This window comes from Cyphomyrmex costatus, unplaced genomic scaffold, assembly GCF_001594065.2.
Source record: "Cyphomyrmex costatus isolate MS0001 unplaced genomic scaffold, Ccosl1.0 scaffold20, whole genome shotgun sequence".
Classification (NCBI taxonomy): domain Eukaryota; kingdom Metazoa; phylum Arthropoda; class Insecta; order Hymenoptera; family Formicidae; genus Cyphomyrmex; species Cyphomyrmex costatus.
The window spans coordinates 1,041,839-1,064,642 of NW_017276039.1; the positions used below are offsets into that span (position 1 = coordinate 1,041,839).

Consider the following 22,804-nt stretch of genomic DNA (forward strand, 5'->3'; position numbering starts at 1 on the left):
ACTTTTGGTATACAAAATCTGCCAATGATAACGTAACGATATCATTGCAGTCATTAAAAGTTATAGAATAGGCCCCTAAGTTAGGATGTGAGATACTATTTAATATAAACAAAATGAAAATACAAAAGTTATTTTATTGTTCTTTATTTATTTATATATTTATAGCCAAACATAAAACTAGACAAAAAAAAACAAAATTTTACACATATACCTTTTTTATTAAATATAATGTTAACATGATTCCTAATCTAACATATTTAGATCTGGCGACAATAGTGTAAACTTTCTAATTAATGGAGCACCATATTCAAGTACGTATTGTTTGTACTCAATGTGTAATTAAGGAAATGAAACATTTTTTACTGTATCATTTAAAATCAAAGTAACATAGAAGCATATTAAAGAAGTTTTAAATATGGTAACTTTAATCACAGAAATTATCGTATCCCAGACAGCTCACAACATCTATTGGACATCCAGACTTTGTTTCAACCTGGTCCATACGTCCATGGACTTAGTACGAATGTTTTAAAAACGTACGTTATTCAACGTATAAAGTATGTTTACATTTGAACATTTAAAAAATGTTTATCTCATGCAAAAAATTTTCTAAGTCTGCTAGTGACGTATTGCCTTCATTGACTTCCGAAGTGAAAATTTTTTTATGATCGCACGAGGAGTTTTACTTTTGATATCTCCGGTAACGCGAAAGTTTATTAAATTAAAGCTTAATACAGATATGCAACAAGCGATAAGCAACAGTAGCTTGCTGCTCGCAATGATAATAGTTAGGAATCACTTTGCTTTCAGTATGCAAATTTGTCTGGATTGTGGTCAAAAATTTGTTTAATATATTAATTTAGTCCAGTTTTAGTCCATTGCATCCTAAAATGGACGTTTTTAAGAAGTCCAAAATGGTATCACTGGATATTTTTAAAACGTTTTTAAAATATCCATGGATATTTAATCTGGATGTTTTTACTATGTCCAAACGACCAATATGTACGTCTTAAATACATTTTTTAAACATTACTGTGCTGTCTGGGATGGTTTTAATAGTAAGATAACATTCAATACAGGAGTTAATCATATAAATAACATACAGCAAAATTATAAAACATAATTATGAAACTTTAATCGTAATTGTAAGCTTTAGAAATAAAAAATAATATGTGTGTTAAGAAAAAATTTTACGAGTTGCTATTATAAAATTGTAAAACCGCTTGCAGTATTCAATAACAGTATACCCGCTGACACGTCTCTACTCGTCTTTATTCGCGAATATGCGGAACTTCGAGGCACTAAAGCGATGTGTTATGAAGGGGATTGCGGTGTCTGTATCGTAAATGTAAAATTCAAGAACAAAAGGATAGCTGTGAATTCATGTCTTGTACCAGTACTGATCTGTGATGGGTATGTATGTACTTATTAAGGAGAAAATAAACAATCCATCTTAATTTCTAAGTAAGTGTTATGAATTTATGTAATGACGAAGCTATAGTCTGTGGTACAAAAAAATCATCATCGAAACGTTAAAATTTTTTTTCTTACACATTCATATATATTTATTTTATATTTTATGCTAATTTCTTAATTTCTGAGTATACCGAGAATATATTAATATTAACTATTATTTTATTCAATATTATGTCACAGATGGGATATTTATACGATTGAAGATTTAGGAAACAGGTTAGACGGTTATCACTCAATTCAAGCCGCACTCGCTGGAAAAAATGGTTCGCAATGTGGATATTGCTCACCTGGCATGGTGATGAATTTGTATAGGTACGAAATATTAAAATGGTCAATTTATTTGTAATATTAAAAGAATGTTATATTTTATATATATTTTTATGTTTTTCTCCTGTTATGATAAAATTCTTTCGGAATTGTCGGGCGTAGAACAAACTCACGTATAATAAAATATTTTTAAGAAAAATTAATATTTATAAAAATATATTAATAAATTCTTCCTTGTAACTAATAATTGTCCAATTATAAACAAAAAGTTGCAAATTAATATAACGAATAAAATTGTAGAGTACTGCTACGCTTAGTTCAAGTAAAAATAATATTTAATTATGGATAACACTAAATGTTTGTAAAGTAACAATTTTGCCTTAATGTATTTGTTTTTCCTACTTTGCAGTCTCGAGTTAAAAAAAGGTATGACTATGAAGCAGATTGAAAATTCGTTTGGTGGCAACATTTGTCGATGCACTGGATATCGTGCAATTTTGGAGGCTTTTAAGACATTTGCCATCGATAATGTTTCAATGGAATCGAAGGCTGTTCACGACATTGAGGTAATTGTGAAAAAATTTTCCTTTTTTTGTATCCAAGTTTAATCTTTATTTAAAATTTTTTTTTTTCAATTTTATTTTATATTTGTTCACAAAAATATTTGACTTTATTATTACAACATAAGGACCATTTAACTTTACTACTAATTGCATTGTTCCTATCCGAATGTCAATATAATAAAGTTTGCTTTACAGGAGTTACACAAGACTAAAGCTTGCCGGAGACACAAAATGCCATGTGTACGTACTTACAACAATAAGCAGCATTCTGATGGATTCACAATGCTGAGCATAAATTTAGAGGACGCATTCTTTTACAAAGTTACCACAGTCGAAGTTCTATTTGAGTTATTCAAAAGCAATCCACAGGCAACGTATATATTGAATGGAGGAAATACTGCACATGGTAATTTTTCTATATTAGATTATATGAACACATATATATATAGTATATATGCTAGACAAGACTGTGCCAAAGTTGTAGAAATCGACTTTTCCTACTCTCATATAACTTTAATGTTTTGTTATTAAAAGAAATGCACCGTCATTATCAAATTGTTTATCTTAAAGGTATCGAAAAATGTACCTCTCCTCAACTCTGCTACTGTCAGTCTTGATATAGATATACAACATTACGGAAGTTTAATTTGCAGGTATTCATCGTTCGAGCAAGAAAGATATGTACATTGATATAAACAACATTCCAGACATGAGTAACATTACAAAAACTGATTCGACTTTGATACTAGGAGGAAATGTAACCTTTACCATGGCAATGCAGACATTCCAAAAATATTCAAAAGAAAGCGGATTTAAATATCTATATCAATTGGAAAAGTACATGAAAATGATCGCAAATGTTCCCATACGAAATATTGGCACCATAGCGGGGAATTTAATGTTAAAACACGAGCACAGAGAGTTTCCATCCGATTTGTTTTTGATGTTACTGGCTCTCAGTACTGAGGTACACATCCTGGAAAGTCCCTCTCAGAAGCAAAAGTTATATCTGTGGGAATTTATGGAGCTCGACATGCACCATAAAATCATTTATAGCGTTGTATTACCAAAACTTACTGATCAGCATGTATATAGATTCTATAAGGTCATGCCTAGAGCCCAGAATGCTCCCGTTCATGTCAACGCTGGCTTTCTCTTCAAACTCGATATCGACGGCAAAGTAACAGAACTTTTTAATTGTTTATGTTACGTTATCATTAACTAATCACTCACATTTTAATTCTTCAAGTATCATTTGTTTACATTTATAAAATTTTTCAATAAGGTTTTGGAAAGACCTGACATTATCTTTGGTGGCATCAATAAGTATTTTTATCACGCAAGTGGCACGGAGTTTCTATCGATGGGAAAAAATCTCTTTGACCAGCAAGATTTAAAGTCACTATTACAAATGTTATCTAAGGATCTACAACCTGATCATACGCTCCCAAATTACTCACCGGAATTTCGCAAGTCTCTTGCCATAGGATTATTTTACAAGTTTATGTTAAGCATCAAACCGGAGGTGAAACCTTTTTATCGTAGTGGAGGCACGTTATTAAAACGAAGTCTCTCTTCAGGTATTTATAATAAAATGGTGTCTATAATATTTTTTTTGATATTTTTATTATAAAAATATTTTTAAATCTTTGCCAATATACATAATTATATATTTATAAGGGGATAACTAAGAAGATATAAATTTCGCAAGCAATTGGAATGCATTTATGAACAACATAACGTTTCCGTTAGGGATTTAAAACCTTTCGGTACGAAAGTTGTATATAAATTATCTGCAAAAGAGAATTCAAATCCAGAATAAGTATGTTTGCAGTAAACATCATTAGAAAGTACATTCCGATTGTTTCCGAATCGTATCCTAATCTTTTTATGTATACGCGCGTACGTATGTTACAATTCAATATCTTTTACTCTGACGGAAGCTCATGTAGTCGCATTTATTATATACTAAATTTATTATTAGTACAGAATAAGCCTTTACTATTTTTATTTAAACACTTTGTTAATGATATTGTTGATTTTAAAATTATACAAGTATTGAAATAAGACCGTCTTATATTGATTTATGTATAAATCAATAAAAACTGCTCGTAATATATTTCTTTTGATTGTCCAAAGTTATGCGTCCAAAATGAACATAATTTTTTAGGTTTTCAAGAGTACGATAAGCATTCCGACGAGTGGCCAGTGGGTATGCCTATGCCAAAGTTAGAATCTTATGAACAGGCAGCAGGTGAAGTCCAATATTGCAATGATCTGGGTCCATATCATGGAGAAGTGTTTTGCGCTTTCGTTGTTACCAAAATCTGTAAAGGGAAGATCAAGAGTATAGATGCAAGGGAGGTGCTTAAAATGAAGGGCGTAATAGCGTTCTTCAGCGCCGAGGATGTACCAGGAGAGAATTTGTGCATTTCTGCCGCCAGTGAGTTGACGTCCTTGCCAGAGGATGAATTGCTGTTCGCCGAAGAGGATGTTTTATACGCCGGCCAACCGATCGGCGTAATCGTCGCGGAGATGCATAATTTAGCGAATGAAGCTGCAAAATTGGTACAAATTAAATATACAGAATCTCCGAAAACGAAGCCGATAATAACTATTGAGGATGCTATTAATGCGAATGATAAAACTAGAATCAGGGAAAGCGTCAATATTCCAGCAAAGAGGAAAGGTATAAATGACATACAAAAAACGACATATTTAATAATATTTTATTAAATCGTTCCTTTTTTTAAATTAAAGTAAAGATAATGTCGCCAAAACAAACAGTTACCTTAAAATAAAGAAACAGTGCATTGAAATAAAAGATCATTTTTTATTTTACAGGAACCGATATTAAATACGTAATAAAGGGTGTCTTTCAATGTGGTAGCCAATATCACTATACCCTAGAAACTCAATCCTGCGTATGCGTTCCTGTGAAGGATAATATGAACGTCTATCCATCGTCACAATGGATGGATCTCATTCAAGTATCGATCGCTAATTGTCTTAATGTCCGGAGTAATAGGTGATTAATTTATGGAGTCAATCTCTTCTGTGTTAAAAATAATTATATTAGTCTATTTGGAATAAGAAATAGAATTGGAAATAATAACAATTATACAAGTTGTTTGACAAGTAATGAAAAATTTTGTCGTATTGGAGTAGAATGGACAAAACCGAGTAGTAAGCTCCTGTACCGTTTTACAATTTTAACAATAGTTAACGAGACATTAATAAAATATTTATATAATAAGATAATTATAAAATTATTCAAATTGCCCTTGTTTATAACAAGCGGCATAGTCTTCGCGACTCATGTCTAGCGACGACCACTGTCGCTTGTTATAAATAACGCATGCTTAGCGACAGCAAAATCGCACGATGCGCCTCAATGGGCGGACCTATCCAGCCGCGCGCTTGCATTTGACAGTAGGCCGAACGAATTTAAATATCTTTATAAATTAATATCTCGTTAACTATTACTGCAATTGCAAAATGATACGGGACTTTTCGACTCAGTATAGTCTGTTCTACCCACCCATAAAATATTATGCGGTTATTATCAGCCACCCTGTATATACAAAATGAAAACTAAATCATTTCCTTTTTCTTTATAGAATGAAATAAATTAAGTAAGCAATTTAATAAGCATTTTAAAATAATATTAGCAAATGCAAAAAATAAACTTAGCATAAATTGCGTGAATGTGTAATTTTTTTTAGCATCAATGTGCATGTTAATCGACTTGGTGGATCGTATGGATCAAAAATATCACGCAACGCGCAAATTTCATGTGCTTGCGCATTGGTATGTCATAAACTGAATCGTCCAGCGCGATTCGTCACGACGATAGAGAGCAATATGCAATCGATAGGCAAAAGATGTTCTGCGCGACAAGAATATGAGATTGGGGTGAACAACAACGGAGTCATACAATATCTCAACTCGAGACATTATAGTAACTGTGGGTCTAGTTTCAATGAATCACAGTCTGCTATGATAACTTCTTACATGCAAAGGTATCACAACACAATAATGCAGAGCAAATAAAAAAATATATGTAATATATTATTTTATAAGAATATCATGTTAAATGAAATAAAAATATATGTAATATATTATTTTATAACAATATCATGTTAAATGTATATATACTGCGTAACAGTGGTGGGACCTTGCGGCGCCAGGGTACTTTTTTCAGAAAGCCAAGCCTGGCTGTGCAGCGCCAAGATTCTTTTTATATCAATAATTATATAAAATTAATTTTTTTAATTCGTGTAATAAGGTGATAAAATCAGAAAAAGAAGCATTTATATATTAAATAAAATTTGAATTTCTACATGACCTCATGGCGATAGCGTCTCACTCATATGTCTATATGAGTAAAACGCGTTCTGAATACGGATCATAGACTTTATCTAAAAGGGTCGCTTGCTATTTTGAATGATATTTCACAAAAAGGGAAAATATTATAATGCTAATGCAAATAAAACAAATTATTTTAATTAACAATTATAAAATAATATTCAATAATTAAGTAAATCAACTTTTATCGTTAGGAGCTGCTATTTAACTGATACTTGGACGTTCATTGGATTCGACGTGAGAACTGATTTACCGTCAAACACGTTTTATCGGGCGACAGGATCTACGGAAGGAGTGGCTATAATCGAGAATATAATGGAGCATATTGCAGTAACCACACTAACAAATTCTGTACAAGTCAGATTGGCAAACATGAATGATGTGGATAAACCTGTTTTAACAGCTATGATGGATAATTTGATGACAAAATCCAATTATTTGAAGATCTGGGATGATACTCAGAACTTCAATTCACTCAATCGTTGGAAGAAAAAGGGAATGGCTTTGGTACCAATGAAATACTTGATAACATATGATGAAGGACAATACAACTCAATGGTGTCGATATGCGCTCGCGATGGTACGGTATGTGTGACACATAGCGGTATTGAGATCGATCAAGGTATACATACGAAGGTACGATGATGCATTGGATTATATCTAATCAAGTGATTTCATACTTTCATACTTTAAATTTAATTATTAATAAACTAATGAAAATTACTTTTAATAATTCTATTCTTTTGAAAATATGAGATTTATAATTTCATAAAATTTTAATAGGAAACGTTTTTTTAGATTCCTATATTTTTAATATTTTTCATTTTTAATACAAATTAATTATTCTATAACCTTATTAAATTTACGAAAAATTCAATTTAGTATGTAAGACAAATAATTCTTGTGTACCAGATAGCTCAAGTAACTGCTCGTACATTAAATATCGATATTAACAAAATCACCATTAAACCAAGCAATAATTTAATGGCACCCAACGCGTCAACTACAGGACACAGCATTACCACGGAAAACTGTGGATACGTAAGAATTCAATACGTCTCTTTCACTGTAAAAAAAAAACAATTTTATATTCCTATAGACATAAAGTGAAATACACGTCGAGGATGAAAGGTCTTGGATCAGGAAATATATAGAAAACAAGGTGTATTTAAAAATAATTTAGACAAGGATTGCAGGGTTTAAAAGATCTACTTACTGACATTTGTTTGATTTTGGGTAATGCTGCTGTGGCTAGACCAAGGTCACATCAAAATGGGAAACCTGTATTTTATTTCAGAATCTATTATAACCACTGATGTCAAGATTCTAGTAGCACAGACAATTGGCTATTCATTGGTTAAATGTTGGTTAAATTGGGCATAAGTTGGCCAATATTTCCCAATGTAATGCTAATATTGGTTATATAATGAATGCTAATGGAGAATATGTACCACTTAAAATCTTTCGTTTCCTTTCTTTCTATGAAATTAAGATTTGTGATTATTTAAATTTCTTATAACTTATGTGTTATGCGTTCTATAAGAGTCCGTGCTCCCCGTCTAAAGTGGAAGGCGTCGAGAGGTTCACCGCTCGGTGCGATTAATTCGCGATCTGTAGACTCGAGTTCAATCCCACCTGCGCCCAAACGCAATTTTTTGCATTTGAAGAAGTCGAAAATAGCTCCACCTGATAATCAAAAGATCTATGATCATCAGCGCCGTTTGATTTCGATGTTAAATTGTAGGTCCTATATATACGTAGGTCAATAGATATATGTTTCTGATGTTTGACTATGATAAGATTCTGTGGATCAATCACCTGCAGATTCGAGAAAAGAGTATAGACCTCGGATAACGGAAAGTGAAAGGATCTGTAGATGTTCTATACTTTACATGTAGAATCTAAGGGTCAATCATCATCATCATTAGCAAAATATTGAACAAACAATGTACAGCCAATATAAAACATTGAACAAAAATTGAATCCACAATATTGTTTCAATAATATTGTTAAACTAATATTGCTTAAATATGATTAAGCGTATACCTCACAATATTTGAGGTTAAATTTTACCGAATATTGACAAATTATTTAAAAAACAATGTACAGCCAATATACAACAATGGGTAAAATTGAATCCCCAATATTGTTGAACAAATATTGTTTAATCAATATTGGACCAATATTACAGATTAAATTTTCACCCAACATTGGTGAAATATTGGACAGTGTGCAGCGAATTTAAAACATTGGGTAAAAATTGTGTATCCGATATTGGTCCAATATTGTTGAATCAATATTGGTTAAGTACGACTAGGCGTCTACCTTACAATATTGGACCCGTATTGGGTGTGCAAATCTTATTGAATGTTCATTATTAGCTGTTAATTTATTTCTCAATATTGCAATGCTTTGTGTGTGTGTTACTAGGAGTGCTTTTTAAAACTACATAATAAAAACTATTCTTATTTTTGTACTGAAAATCTTTAAGTAAAAATAAGAATAAAAACTCTAATGTCCTCAATCTAGACAAATATTAACTAGGTCATGGTCTTGAGAAACATTTAAGAGGTTTAGTCGTCGTTGCGTCAATTCGACCTCATAACTAGTGCCGGCGGTAATTTAAATTTCAAACTTTATAAATACTTAAGGAAAACAAACTTTAGCCTAGCTTTTTCCGAAAACTATTGACATCAGCTATGAGATTATGGAATAAAAATAGGGTATCCTATTTTTTAAAAAATTGATGTGACCTTTACCTGACTTTGACGACGCCACTCAAGGTCAAACAAATGTGATCAGTAAATAAATCTTTTTAAACTCTACAAATTTTGTTTAGATTTCTCCCAAAAGTGCTTTGTTTTCAAGATATTCCAGTACAGTATTTCTCATTTACCCTGTAACGTATAACTTGACATCGGTAATTACATTTTTTTTCAGGCAACGCAACAAGCTTGCACACAAATTTTGAAGAAACTGGAGCCAATAAAGAAAAAAATGGGAGAAATGACGTGGGAGGAACTTATTTTTGAAGCGTATCAAGAAGGCATTGATTTGTGCGAACGTTACATGTAAATATCATTTAATCATATAATATATGATAGTGATATATCATTTTGTGTCACAAAATATCACAATGCACTTTAACATCTTTCCGAAAATATTGTACTTCCATCCCAGATATCATAGTAATGTTTAAAAAATGTATTAAAAATGTACATGTTGGACGTTTTGGACATACTAAATCCATTCAGATTAGATCTATGGATATTCTAAAAACATTATAAAAACATTTAGTATTTACCATTTTGGACTTCTTAAAAAAGTCCATTTTAGGATGAAACGGTCTAAACTGGACTTAATTAATAAATTAAACAAAATTTAGACCATTTCCTGGGTCAAACTTGCACACTGGTAGCGAAATATTTTTAAATCTTATTACTGCAAGCAGCAAGCTATTGTTGCTTGACGCTTCCCGCTTACTGCGTGCTGTATGAACTAAGCTTTAATTTGGTAAACTTTTGAATTACTGGAGGTAAAAGTGCGATCTTAAATAAATCTTTGGTTGACAAGTCAGCGAAAGCAGAGCAAACTTAGAAAATTTTTTGTAATAAACATTTTTGAACTGTTTAAATGTAAACTTACGTTGTACGTTGAATAACGTACGTTTATAAAACATTGGTACTAAATCCATGGGCGTTTGGACCAGATTGAAACCAAGTCCGGATGTCCAATGGATGTTTTGTGCTTTCTGGGATTAGGAAGAAACATATTTGTTTCGCCTTTTGTTTAGTATGTAGTAGTATTTTATAAAATGTAGTTTAAATATTCCGATGGCATTTCCTATAATTAATATTAAACGTAAGATTTTACAAAATGTAAGATCTGATCACTTCTATTCAAAATTAAATATGATCCAAGATTTTGTTTCTTATAGTACAAATGAAAAATTATATTATATGTTTTTTCCATGTGCTTTTGGAAAAATTTCAATCAATACATAAATTTGAACTTTGAATTTATATAGTGGAGAGAGAGAGAGAGAGAGGGAAAGAGAGAGCGCACAACAAAATTAATAAAGATTACACATTACATGCCGTTTTTATACATATATATATATATATATATATATGTTTCTGTAGGCTGGTTACTGGACTAACAGAAGATAAGAAATCTTACCCTGTTTACGGTGTTACCATTGCCGAAGTAGAAATCGATGTGCTGACTGGTCAGCATGTTATTAGGAGGGTTTATTTGATGATTGATAGTGGTCTAAGCTTGAATCCATTAATTGATGTCGGTCAGGTGGAAGGAGCTTTCGTGATGGGAACAGGATTCTGGACATCTGAAGATCTGATGTACGATCCTGAAACAGGAATATTAATGAATAACAAATCATGGGTATGTTAAGTTTATTAAATTTCGATACACGAAATATCAGGTCTCTAATACTTCAATTCACTGAGATTATGTCAAAAACATATAATTAAATTATCTAAACAACATGAATGTTTTCATAGAATTATAATGCTCCAGGCGCGAGGGATATTCCTGAAGATTTCCGTGTATACTTACGCAATAACAAAGCCGACGCAATTGCTATCTATGGTTCAAAATGTAAGAATTGAAAATTTTTATTCAAATTTAAATGATCCGAGGTTTTGATCTTTAAAGTACGAAAGTAATAAAATACTCTTATGATATGATATTATATAAAATAAAAAAGTAATTTTTTACTTTTGTATAATGTAAAATTAAATCTCGGATGTTGCCTATATTTGTACCTATGATTAAAAAATTCGTAAAAATTTTTTTAGAAAAAATTTTAAATTCACAAAAATTTAATCGATTTACAAGCATGCGTTTCAATGAATTATTTAATTTGTTTTAATAAAATAACAATTAAACAAATTAATTAAAATAAAAAGAAATTGTTATTTTCGACTTTTATTTAGAATATTAGAATTAGGGATATTTAACCAATGATGTCTTGAATAAATACGAAAATGTGTTTGCAGCGATCAATGAAGCACCGCTTTGTATGAGTTGCGTAATTCCAATAGCGATCCGCAATGCATTGGATTTTGCTCGAATAGATGCAAAAAATTACAAATGGTATCAATTGGGTAAGTTTTAAAGAGAAATACATTAGTATCCTCTAACAATTCAACATAAATCGCCTAACTTCGTGATTCGGATTAATTTCTACGTTTTTGGCAACTAAACATTTCATTGTCATTGCACTTCAATTCGGTGCTCGTATTTAAAAAAAACTTTTTTAAACTTGTTTACAAGAAGCAATTCAAAACAAACTTTCCCCAAATTAGGAAAAACAAAAACAAACATTAATTAAATATTTAAAAAAAATTTAATTTTAACTTATTAAACTTTGATTACTTTTATGTATAAAACGCCATTTTTTTAATTTATTGCATCCTGAAAATGTTTTTCTACACTTTGTACCAAGGGATACCAATTTTCACAAACCGCCGTTTTACTTCCTGGTTAATATTAATTTGCCAGTTTCAAATTGTGGAAAAATGATTCAATATATCACCTTATTCTTGCTCAACTGCGTAAACAACATGAATAAAATAATATACGGAGACACAGAAGGTAACGTTCTGAACGTATTTCAGAGTTGCACTTTAAGTGAAAAAAAAAGGAAATCTCCTTTTTTAATTGATCGTAAGTGGTTCGCGAAGAGTGGACACGCAAGTTATAAAAAGGTTTTTTTGCAGTAATGTACATTGATAGAGTTGCAATGCTTTTTATAAAAGTAACTATAACTTGTAATAGGTTAAAAATTTATTCTGATTTTAGAATTTACGTTTCTATTTTCTGAAAGTAGAAAAACTTACTTTTATTTAAATAATTAAATTCGAAAATTCATGTATTTTCCTGTATATATAAGATATGTAGTTTCTTATAAAATACCAAAATAATAGTAAAATAATATTTAAGATGCTTTAAAATGTAATTCGTTATATTTACAGATGGACCGTGTACTACCGAACGTATACTTCTAAATACTTTAACTAGTTTAGACATGATGGTTTACGAGTGAAGAAATGTAGGAATTGCTCACAACGAAGCCGGTGTTTCAAATAAACTTTGTGTTTGGCTAATCTTTTAATTGCTGTCTGTGTAGAATAATTAAAAAATTTTGTTAATTAAATTTAATTGAAGTATTCATGTTTTGTTAATATACAAGACTTTTATAGTAACAGTTGAATTATAATGATTCGTTTAAATAAATGTCTTTAAAATCGCTAATATAAATTTTCTCATTTACACTATCTTCATTAAATTCCTTTAATCCTAATATGCTAACATGTGAAAACGTGTTCGAGCTAGTTAGACATTTAGTGCTAAGTTAGTTTTTCGAAAATCGTCAGGAAACTCACATTCCATTAAAAGATAAGATAAGTCATCATAAAGTTTTAAAAATTCATGTCGTTATATACATATAAGTTTGGAGCTCCTGATAGACAAATTGTAACAGAGAGCGTCATGAGTTTCAATCCTTAAACAATTTTGTATTATGATACGTCTTATTTCATATTATAAAAAAATTATGTTACGTGCTTCATATCGCTTTAAGGTAATAATTAATAACATGTTCATTCATTTTTTTCTTTTTAAATTAATTATAGTATTTGTACTTCTAAAGATTATAAATATTTAACATTGAAATTGCAAAACACGTTTGAGAAAACGTTGTATTAATTAATTAAGTGCTGCCAAGTTTCTTGTACGTAAAATTAATTAACAGTAATATAATACTTTATTACATAATATCGATATTTAGGGTAATAAAATAATATAATGACATGATAAAAGTAAAGGTACACTATAAGCAAGAAGCAATCCTTACATTGGTCGAGCTCTTTCTGGTTCATGATTAATAAGTATTTTAAATAATTTCTTTTCTCGAATTGTGTACTTAAAAGTTATTATAACTTTTATGAGAATATATGTTATATACTTGCGTGAAATGGAACTTATACACAATTAGAAAAAAATGTATCAAATTTAATATAAACTGCATGTCGAAAACAATCTACTCAAAATTTTGAATAAATTTATCACAAGATGAATATGTTAGAAGATTACACAAATATTATGTAAGAGAATAAATACAAAAAACATAATATCGAAACAGGGATAAATTTCCGAAAATGGCCAAAGCCCGATTTTTATGAATGGACCCCGTGCAAAACTTATGGAAAATGGTTTTCGGTCAAATTGGCTGAAATTTTACTATATGTTATAGTTTTCGCCATGCTGATAAAAAGTTATCATTGCACCAAGTCCCAAAAGTCAATATTTCCCAAGATATAAATGGTCAAAGTAGTGAAATATGGCCATCTGCAGTAGTAAGACGTATGTTATAAGTATAAGTGATACATTGTTATTTATTCACGAAATAAATAAAAATCATTTCGCGTGTCGTCCGAGTGTAGAGGCTTGCGGCGGTTTGCGCGACGCGAGGCGTTTCCCACTTCCCACTCCACTTTAGAATATAAATTAGCTTGTCCAGATGTAGAAATTTAAATTAAATTAATGATTTAATCAATGAATTTCCGTGCACTAAATCAAGAAAAAAAATTTTGTAAGTGCTACAACTTTAATAAAATGTGAATTATCTTCATGCGTTTATTTTTCAACATCCAGAACTTACTTGTACTTTTAAGCAGAATTAAAACGACTCAAACTACAAAAGTTATATGAACAATCACGTTTTTTAAATAGGAATTGCAAAATATATATAATAATAAATAAATAAGGTAAAGGACTCTTATTATAAAACATAAAATAATAGACTAAAAAGATAAATTAAGAGTCAAAATTTGACAAGTTTGACTCTTAATTTGTCTTTTTAGTCTATTAAAATATATATAATATGTATTTTGCATTTAATTTATTGTTATTCAATATCTATTATTCAATAAATAATTTCTATTGAAAATAGGTATTTATTATCTATACTATTATAAAGCAATTCTTATGAATGAAGAGGACCCCATTTTAACATCAGCCCCTGGGCCACAAATACCTTAAGCCGGCTCTGCGGATATTCGGTAGTAGTAGACCGGACGAACACGTTTATTCGGTTATATTTAAAGTCTAATATCTCGTTAAATATTGCGTAAACGCAAAATGGTATAAGACTTTTCGACTTAATTCGATCAACTCTACCTGCTCTAGATAGGTGATTTAATTGGTTAATGATACCCTGTAGTGTTCCAGACTAACCGGAACATATTACATGAACAGGTAGAGCGGACCGAACTGAGTCGAAAAGTCCTCTACCGTTTTGCAATTTTCAACTCAGTTCTGTCCGCTCTACCTGTTCATGTAATAATTTCCGGTTAGTCTGGGACACCCTGTACATATATACATGTAAAAATCGATTTTTATTTATTTCGTGAATAAATATCAATGTATCACTTATACTTATAACATACGTTTTACTACTGCGAATGACCATATTTCACTACTTTGACCCTTTATATCTTGGGAAAAATTGATTTTTGGGACTTGGTGCAACGATAACTTTTTATCAGCATGGCGAAAACTATAACATAGTAAAATTTCTGCCAATTTGACAGAAAACCATTTTCCATAAGTTTTGTGCGGGGTTCTTTGGCAGAAATACACCAAATGAAGTCAAATGAAGTTAAATGCCCTTAAATGGATTTTCACCGACAAAAATTAATAATTTAAAAATTAATAAATATTCTCAGCTCATATAAAATCAAAATTATAAAAGTTAAATATACCTCCCAGGTCAAACAAATAATGAGCTATATTTGTTGTTATTATTAAATAAATTTATTACAATCGATAAAATTAACACAGAACGTTTCGACTTTACAAAGTCATCCTCAGCCGCACAAAAAACCCCAATCAAATTAAAACGTTAATAATTTAAAAATAGGAGGCACTAGGAGTCAAGCGCAGATAATAACTTTACGCAAAAATGTTGACATATATCAAACAAAACTTCTTTATTATAATAATTATGCAAAGGCATAACAAGTATAAAAACATAATTATTATAACAAAGAAGTTTTGTTTGATGTATGTATATTAGAGAGAGAGAGAGAGAGAGAGAGAGAGAGAGAGAGAGAGAGAGAGAGCGCACTTGACTCCTAATGCTCGTGTCTCTCCGAGAGTTTATATACGAAATAAATTAAAGACACAACAAATCCATCTGTCCTATTTGACACTGTTTATAATTACGGTAACAGACGGCATCGTACATTATTGCAAAGACTGGTGTTCAAACTAGCGTATTTATTTGATATGTCCAGAGAAAGTATTTACTGACAGTCAGTAAGAAGACGCGTAAACTTGAAGATGCTTTAACCTGTCCGATGAAATGGTAACGAGAAATACTGAAATACGCATGAAAACGTCTGTTACAAGAAGATAAGGTTAGTTAAAATAAATTTCTACGTGAACACTTTATATTAAATTTATGATTTGAATTCGTTTCTAACATTATACTCATTCAGGATATCATGATACATTTGGTATAAAAAGTATTATACATATATATTCACAGTATATGTTGAAAATGTTCTTTCTTATTTACCAATCGATTTTATGCAAAACAACTCTTCATTGAAATTTTTCTGTAATAATATGCGAATTTATATTACAATATTTATTATAATATATATATTACTTATTACGCTCATATTTTTATAAATGTAAGTACATTAACATTAAAAGTTTGTAGTTCTTTTAGAAGTATTACCAACAATTCTTCTCAACAATTCACTTTTGTATCTTGCATTGCCGTGTGATAAGTATTCGTTATTAGTAAAAAAATTACACAGTATCTAACAATCACTATTTTCCGAATTTTAGACCCTATTCTATTTCTGTCCTGTGTAGACAGCGTTTTTATAAGTACCTTGAAACGAAGGGTAGTTATTCATAATTTGATACGATCAACGAATAAAGATGGAAATAGCAAAAATGTAAGTCCATGACAGAAAACTGTAACATGCGAAAGCTATTAAAATATAGATGCGATAAAAAGTTAACACGAAATTTCATTAATAATATTTTAGAGTTTCTAAATCACTCATTTCAACACAAAATATTTTTGAAAATTATAAATAATAATGAGACTTAATAATTAATAATAATAGAAATTGAATAGGCTACGATTCTAAGCTAGGATATAAGATGCCCTTTAATATAAACAAAATGTAAAATACAAAAGTTACAAAAGTCAAAGTACAAAAGTTAAATAAAAACGTTTCTGCGTTTGTGACTTTTGTATTTTACAATACCAAACTAAGAAGGGCAAAGAGCCAATAAATTTTATTTGGCTCTTTGCTCTTCTTAGTTTTGTATTGTTTTATACATGTAGAGCCTTTTCACTAATTATTTTGTATTTTACATTTTGTTTATCATGTATTATACTTATAATAACTTATATAACGTTATAAATATTTATATATAACGTTTATCGTATTATACTTTTAACTTACAGTTATGAACTGATGATGACCCGATAAGGGTAAAAACGTTTGTAACTTTTGTATTTTACATTTGTTTATATTATAAAGCATATCTTACATTCTAGCTTAGAATCGTAGTCCAATTTCCATGGTTTTAAATATTTTGTTGTTCTTTATTTATTTATATATTTATATATATACAAACATAAAACTAGAAAAAAAAGTTTCATCTATATACCTTTTTTTATTAAATATAATGTTAACATGATTCCTAATCTAACATATTTAGATCTGGCGACAATAGTGTAAACTTTCTAATTAATGGAGCACTATATTCAAGTACGTATTGTTTGTAATCAGTGTGTAACTAAAGAAATGAAAATTTTATATTGTATCATTTAAAGTCAAAGTAACATAGAAGCAAGTTAAAGAAATCAGTTTTAAATATGGTATTAAATTTAATCACAGAAATTTTATCGTATGGTTTAATGGTAAGATAACATTCAATACAAGAGTTAATCATATAATAACATGCAGCAAAAAATTATAAAACATAATTATGAAGCTTTAACTGTAATTGTAAGCTTTAGAAATAAAAAGTAATATGTACGTTAAGAAAAAATTTTACGAGTCGCTATTATAAAATTGTAAAACTGTTTCCAGTATTCAATAACAGTATACCCGCTGACACGTCTCTACTCGTCTTTATCCGCGAATATGCGGAACTTCGAGGCACTAAAGCGATGTGTTATGAAGGGGATTGCGGTGCCTGTATCGTAAATGTAATATTCAAGGACAAAAGTATAGCTGTGAATTCATGTCTTGTACCAGTACTGATTTGTGACGGGTATGTATGTACTTATTAAAGAGAAAATAAACAATCTATCTTAATTTCTAAGAAATTGTTATGAATTTTTGTAATGACGTTACATATGAAGCTATAATCTGCGGTACAAAAAATTCATCATATCTAAACGTTAAAATTTTTTTCTTTACATTCATGTATATTTAATTTATATTTTATGCTAATTTTTTAATTTCTGAGTATACCGAGAATATATTAATATTAACTATTCTTTCATTCAATATTATGTCACAGATGGAATATTTATACGATTGAAAGTATAGGAAACAAGTCAGACGGTTATCATAAGATTCAAACTGAGCTTGCTGAATGGAATGGTTCGCAATGTGGATATTGCTCACCTGGCATGGTGATGAATTTGTATAGGTACAAAATATTAAAATAGTTAATTAAGTTGTATTGTTAAAAGAATGTGTTATTAAATATATATTTTTATACTTTCCTCCCTTTATGATAAAATTCTTTCGGAATTGTCAGGCGTAGAACAAATTCACATATAATAAAATATCTTTAAGAAAAATTAATGTTTATAAAAATATATTAATAAATGCATTCTTGTAACTAACAATTGTCCAATTATGAACACACTAATTGCAAATTAATGTAACGAATAAACTCGTAGAGAATTGCTACGCTTAGTTCAAGTAAAAATAATATTCAATTAAGGATAACACTGTATGTTTGTAACAACTCTGCATTAATGTATTTATTTTTTATACATTGCAGTCTCGGGTTAGAAAAAGCTATGTCTATGGAGCAGATTGAAAATTCATTTGGTGGCAACATTTGTCGATGCACTGGATATCGCGCAATTTTGAAGGCTTTTAAGACATTTGCCATCGATGCTGTTTCAATGGAATCGAAGGCCGTTCACGACATTGAGGTAATTGTGAAAAAATTTTTCTTTTTATTTCGAAGTTTAATCTTTATCATAAATTATGTTTCTTTCAATTTTATTTTATTTATGTTTACAAAAATATTTGACTTTGTTATTACAACAAGGACCATTTAACTTTACTACACACTAATTGCATTGTTCCTATCTGTGTGTGAATGTAAATATAATAAAATATACTTTACAGGAGTTACACAAAGCTAAAGCTTGCCTGGAATACAAAATGCCATGTGCACGTACTTACTACGATAAGCAGCATTCTGATGGAATCAAAATTTTGAGCATAAAATTAGAGGACGCGTGCTTTTACAAAGTTACTACAGTCGAGGCTCTATTTGAGTTATTAAAAAGCAATCCACATGCAACGTATATATTAAATGGAGGAAATACTGCACATGGTAATTTTTCTGTATTAGATTAACTCAAAAATTTAAATCTTCTATCTAATAATAACATATTACCACATGAAAAGTAACTAACATATTATTAAAAAAGGTGCCAGTACAAAGTGAACTTACATAAAGTGTTTGCAACTTTCGACCGATTTTCGAATCGTCTCCGCCTTCCGCTATCCCACTCATCTTATCGCCTGCGAGATCAAATCTCGCTCCAGCGGCATTTCAGCGGAATTTTGTAAATCGGACACCGGATTCGTAATCAGCGGCCCCAAAAACCCTTAGATAGACAAGTTGCATAGAAAACCGATCGTCGGAAAAATTCGTGACTGAAAGGGTTAATTTTATATTTTGATAATTTTTTATTTGTAAATACCACTGATGGCCACATTGAAGGCCATTTGGTGTATCAAGTAACGCGAATGAATTGTTTAAATTACAAGACATATTCGCTATTTCTATCTTGCGTGTATGGTTGAATGATCTACCATCGTCTTTCGTTTATTTTGAACCACGTATAGTTTAGATATAGATATATAACAATGTGAAAATTTAATTTTCAGGTATTTATCGTTCGAGCAAGAAAAATATGTACATTGATATAAACAATATTCCAGACATGAGTAACATTACAAAAACTGATTCGACTTTGGTACTAGGAGGAAATGTAACCCTTACCATGGCAATGCAGGCATTCCAGAAATATTCAAAAGAAAGCGGATTTAAATATCTACGTCAATTGAACAAGAACATGAAATTGATCGCAAATGTTCCCGTACGAAATATTGGCACCATAGCGGGGAATTTAATGTTAAAACACGAGCACAGAGAGTTCCCATCCGATTTGTTTTTGATGTTACAGACTCTCGGTACTCAGGTACACATCCTGGAAAGTCCCTCTCAGAAGCAAAGTTTATATCTGTGGAAATTTCTGAAGCTCGACATGCACCATAAACTCATTTATAGCATTGTATTACCAAATCTTACTGATCAGCACATATATAGATTCTATAAGGTCATGCCTAGAGCCCAAAATGCTCGCGCTCATGTCAACGCTGGCTTTCTCTTCAAAATCGATACCGACGGCAAAGTAACAAAATTTTTTTAAATTGTTTATATTACGTTATCATTAACTAGTTACTCACATTCTAAATCTTCAAGTATCAATTGTTTACATTTATAACATTTTTCGATAAGGTGTTGGAATTACCTGACATTATCTTTGGTGGCATTAATAAAGATTTTTATCACGCAAATCGCACGGAGGTTCTATCGTTGGATAAAAAAATGTTTGACCAGCAAGACTTAAAGTCACTGTTACAAATGTTATCTGTGGAGCTACAACCTGATCATATGCTCCCGAATTACTCACCAGAATTTCGCAAAATTCTTGCCATAGGATTATTTTACAAGTTTATGTTAAGCATCAAACCGGAGATAAAACCTTTTTATCGTGGTGGAGGCACTTCATTAAAACGAAGTCTCTCTTCAGGTACTTATAATAAAATGGTGTCTATAATATTTTTTTTATATTTCTATTATAAAAATATAAATAAATCTTTGCCATTGATATACATGATGATATATTTATAAGACAGTAACTAAAAAGATATAAATTTCGCAAGCAATTGGAATGAATTTATGAACAACGTAACGTTCTCAATAGAGATTTAAAACCTTTTCAATACGAAAGTTGTATATAAATTATTTGCAGAATAGAATTTAAATCCAGAATAAGAATCTTTGCAGTGTAAACATCATTAGAAAGTACATTCCGGTTGTTTCCGAATCGTACAGTAATCTTTTTATACATACGTACATATATTACAATACAATATCTTTAACTCTGACTGAAGCTCATGTAGTCGCACTTATTATATACTAAATTTATAATTAGTACAGAACAAGCCTTTCCTATTTTTATTTTAAATTTTCTTAATGATATTGTTGATTTTAAAATTATATAGAAGTATTGAATTAAGGCTGTCTTATATTGATTTATGTATAAATCAATAAAAACTGCTCGTAATATATTTCTTTTGATTGTCCAAAGTTATGCATCCAAAATGAACATAATTTTTTAGGTAAGCAAAAGTACGATAGGAATTTCGACGAGTGGCCAGTGAGTGAGCCTATACCAAAGTTAGGAGCTTATGAACAGGCAGCAGGTGAAGTCCGATATTGCAATGATCTGGGTCCGTATCATGGAGAAGTATTTTGCGCTTTCGTTGTTGCCAAAATCTATAGAGGCATGATCAAGAGTATAGATGCAAGCGAGGTGCTTCAAATGAAGGGCGTAATAGCGTTCTTCAGCGTCGATGATATACCGGGAAGGAATTTGTGCATTTCTGCCGCCAGTAAGTTGACGTCCTTGCCAGAGGACGAATTGCTGTTCGCTGAAAAGGATGTTTTGTACGCCGGTCAACCGGTCGGCGTAATAGTCGCGGAAACGCATAATTTAGCGAATGAGGCTGCGGATTTGGTACAAATTATATATAACACACATGAGAAAAATCCGGTAATAAGTATTGAGGATGCTATTAATGCGAATGATAAAACTAGAATCAGGGAAACCGTCAATATTCCAGCAAAGAGGAAAGGTAGAAATGACATTAATAATATTTTATTAAATCGTTATTTTTTTTAAATTAAAGTAGAGATAATGTCGCCAAAGCAAACAGTCACCTTAAAGATAAAAAGATAGTACATTGAAATAAAATATCATTTTTTATTATTTTACAGGAACCGATATTAAATACGTAATAAAGGGTGTCTTCCAATGTGGTAGCCAATATCACTATACCCTAGAAACTCAATCCTGCGTATGCGTTCCTGTGGAGGGTAATATGAACGTCTATCCATCGTCACAATGGATGGATCTCATTCAAGTATCGATTGCTAATTGTCTTAATGTCCGGAGTAGTAGGTGATTAATTTATAGTGTCAACCTGTTCTGTGTTAAATATAATTATATTAGTACATTTGGAGTAATATAATTTATACTATAATAGAATTAGAAATTATAACAATTATACAAGGTGTTTGACATGAAATGAAAAATATGTTCGCAACTATTGCGAAAATTGGAACAGGATTTTTCTTCTCAGTTTAGTCCATTCTAGACCTATACGACAAAATTTTTCATTACTTTTAAAACACTCTATATATGTATATATGCATATACCTATAGCAGGATATTCTTAAGCTTTACTATTAAAGGTGTATTTTATTTACATCATGTAAGTAAGGCTAAAAATATAATTTTTACGAATGTAAAAATTCATATATGATACGGATAATATAATATTACCATTAAGATACACTATATGTATTACAAGAATTTTAACATTTACGTAAAATTATAAAATATATTGTTATTGTCATATATATATATATGTATATATATTATACAAATATATAATTTTACTTTAAATATAAAAACATATTTATATATATACTGTTGGAGGTAAAAGTACTTAGTTACTCGAAAA

General features: G+C 30.3%; 2 protein-coding genes across 2 annotated transcripts in view; both read left to right on the top strand.

Moving 5' to 3' along the window:
* Positions 1-1,309: 1,309 nt before the first annotated feature.
* LOC108773238 (xanthine dehydrogenase/oxidase-like) lies at positions 1,310-12,741 on the top strand. Its single transcript, XM_018538982.1, has 16 exons — positions 1,310-1,413; positions 1,657-1,788; positions 2,153-2,309; positions 2,502-2,712; positions 2,960-3,486; positions 3,592-3,886; positions 4,477-4,995; positions 5,151-5,334; positions 6,032-6,328; positions 6,869-7,310; positions 7,587-7,715; positions 9,615-9,745; positions 10,817-11,075; positions 11,195-11,291; positions 11,693-11,800; positions 12,671-12,741. The coding sequence occupies exons 1-16, from the start codon at positions 1,310-1,312 to the stop codon at positions 12,739-12,741; spliced, it is 3,663 nt and encodes a 1,220-aa protein (XP_018394484.1).
* Positions 12,742-16,032: 3,291 nt separating this feature from the next.
* Positions 16,033-22,804, top strand: part of LOC108773239 (xanthine dehydrogenase/oxidase) — a gene marked incomplete at its 3' end in the record, with an annotated part of 15,307 nt that continues 8,535 nt past the window's right edge. Inside the window, exons 1-11 of the mRNA XM_018538983.1 lie at positions 16,033-16,117; positions 16,557-16,669; positions 17,448-17,497; positions 17,822-18,005; positions 18,258-18,389; positions 18,750-18,906; positions 19,106-19,316; positions 19,877-20,403; positions 20,511-20,805; positions 21,398-21,913; positions 22,056-22,242. Coding sequence (XP_018394485.1) covers positions 16,653-16,669; positions 17,448-17,497; positions 17,822-18,005; positions 18,258-18,389; positions 18,750-18,906; positions 19,106-19,316; positions 19,877-20,403; positions 20,511-20,805; positions 21,398-21,913; positions 22,056-22,242 — 2,276 coding nt within the window. The remainder of the gene's footprint in view (positions 16,118-16,556; positions 16,670-17,447; positions 17,498-17,821; positions 18,006-18,257; positions 18,390-18,749; positions 18,907-19,105; positions 19,317-19,876; positions 20,404-20,510; positions 20,806-21,397; positions 21,914-22,055; positions 22,243-22,804) is intronic.

Excerpts from the sequence above, each read along its gene's own strand:
- LOC108773238 (XM_018538982.1), top strand. The coding sequence starts at position 1,310 with ATGTGTTATGAAGGGGATTGCGGTGTCTGTATCGTAAATGTAAAATTC. Across the intron at positions 1,414-1,656 it reads CCAGTACTGATCTGTGATGG|ATGGGATATTTATACGATTG; the intron begins GTATGTATGTAC and ends ATTATGTCACAG. Across the intron at positions 1,789-2,152 it reads ATGGTGATGAATTTGTATAG|TCTCGAGTTAAAAAAAGGTA; the intron begins GTACGAAATATT and ends CCTACTTTGCAG.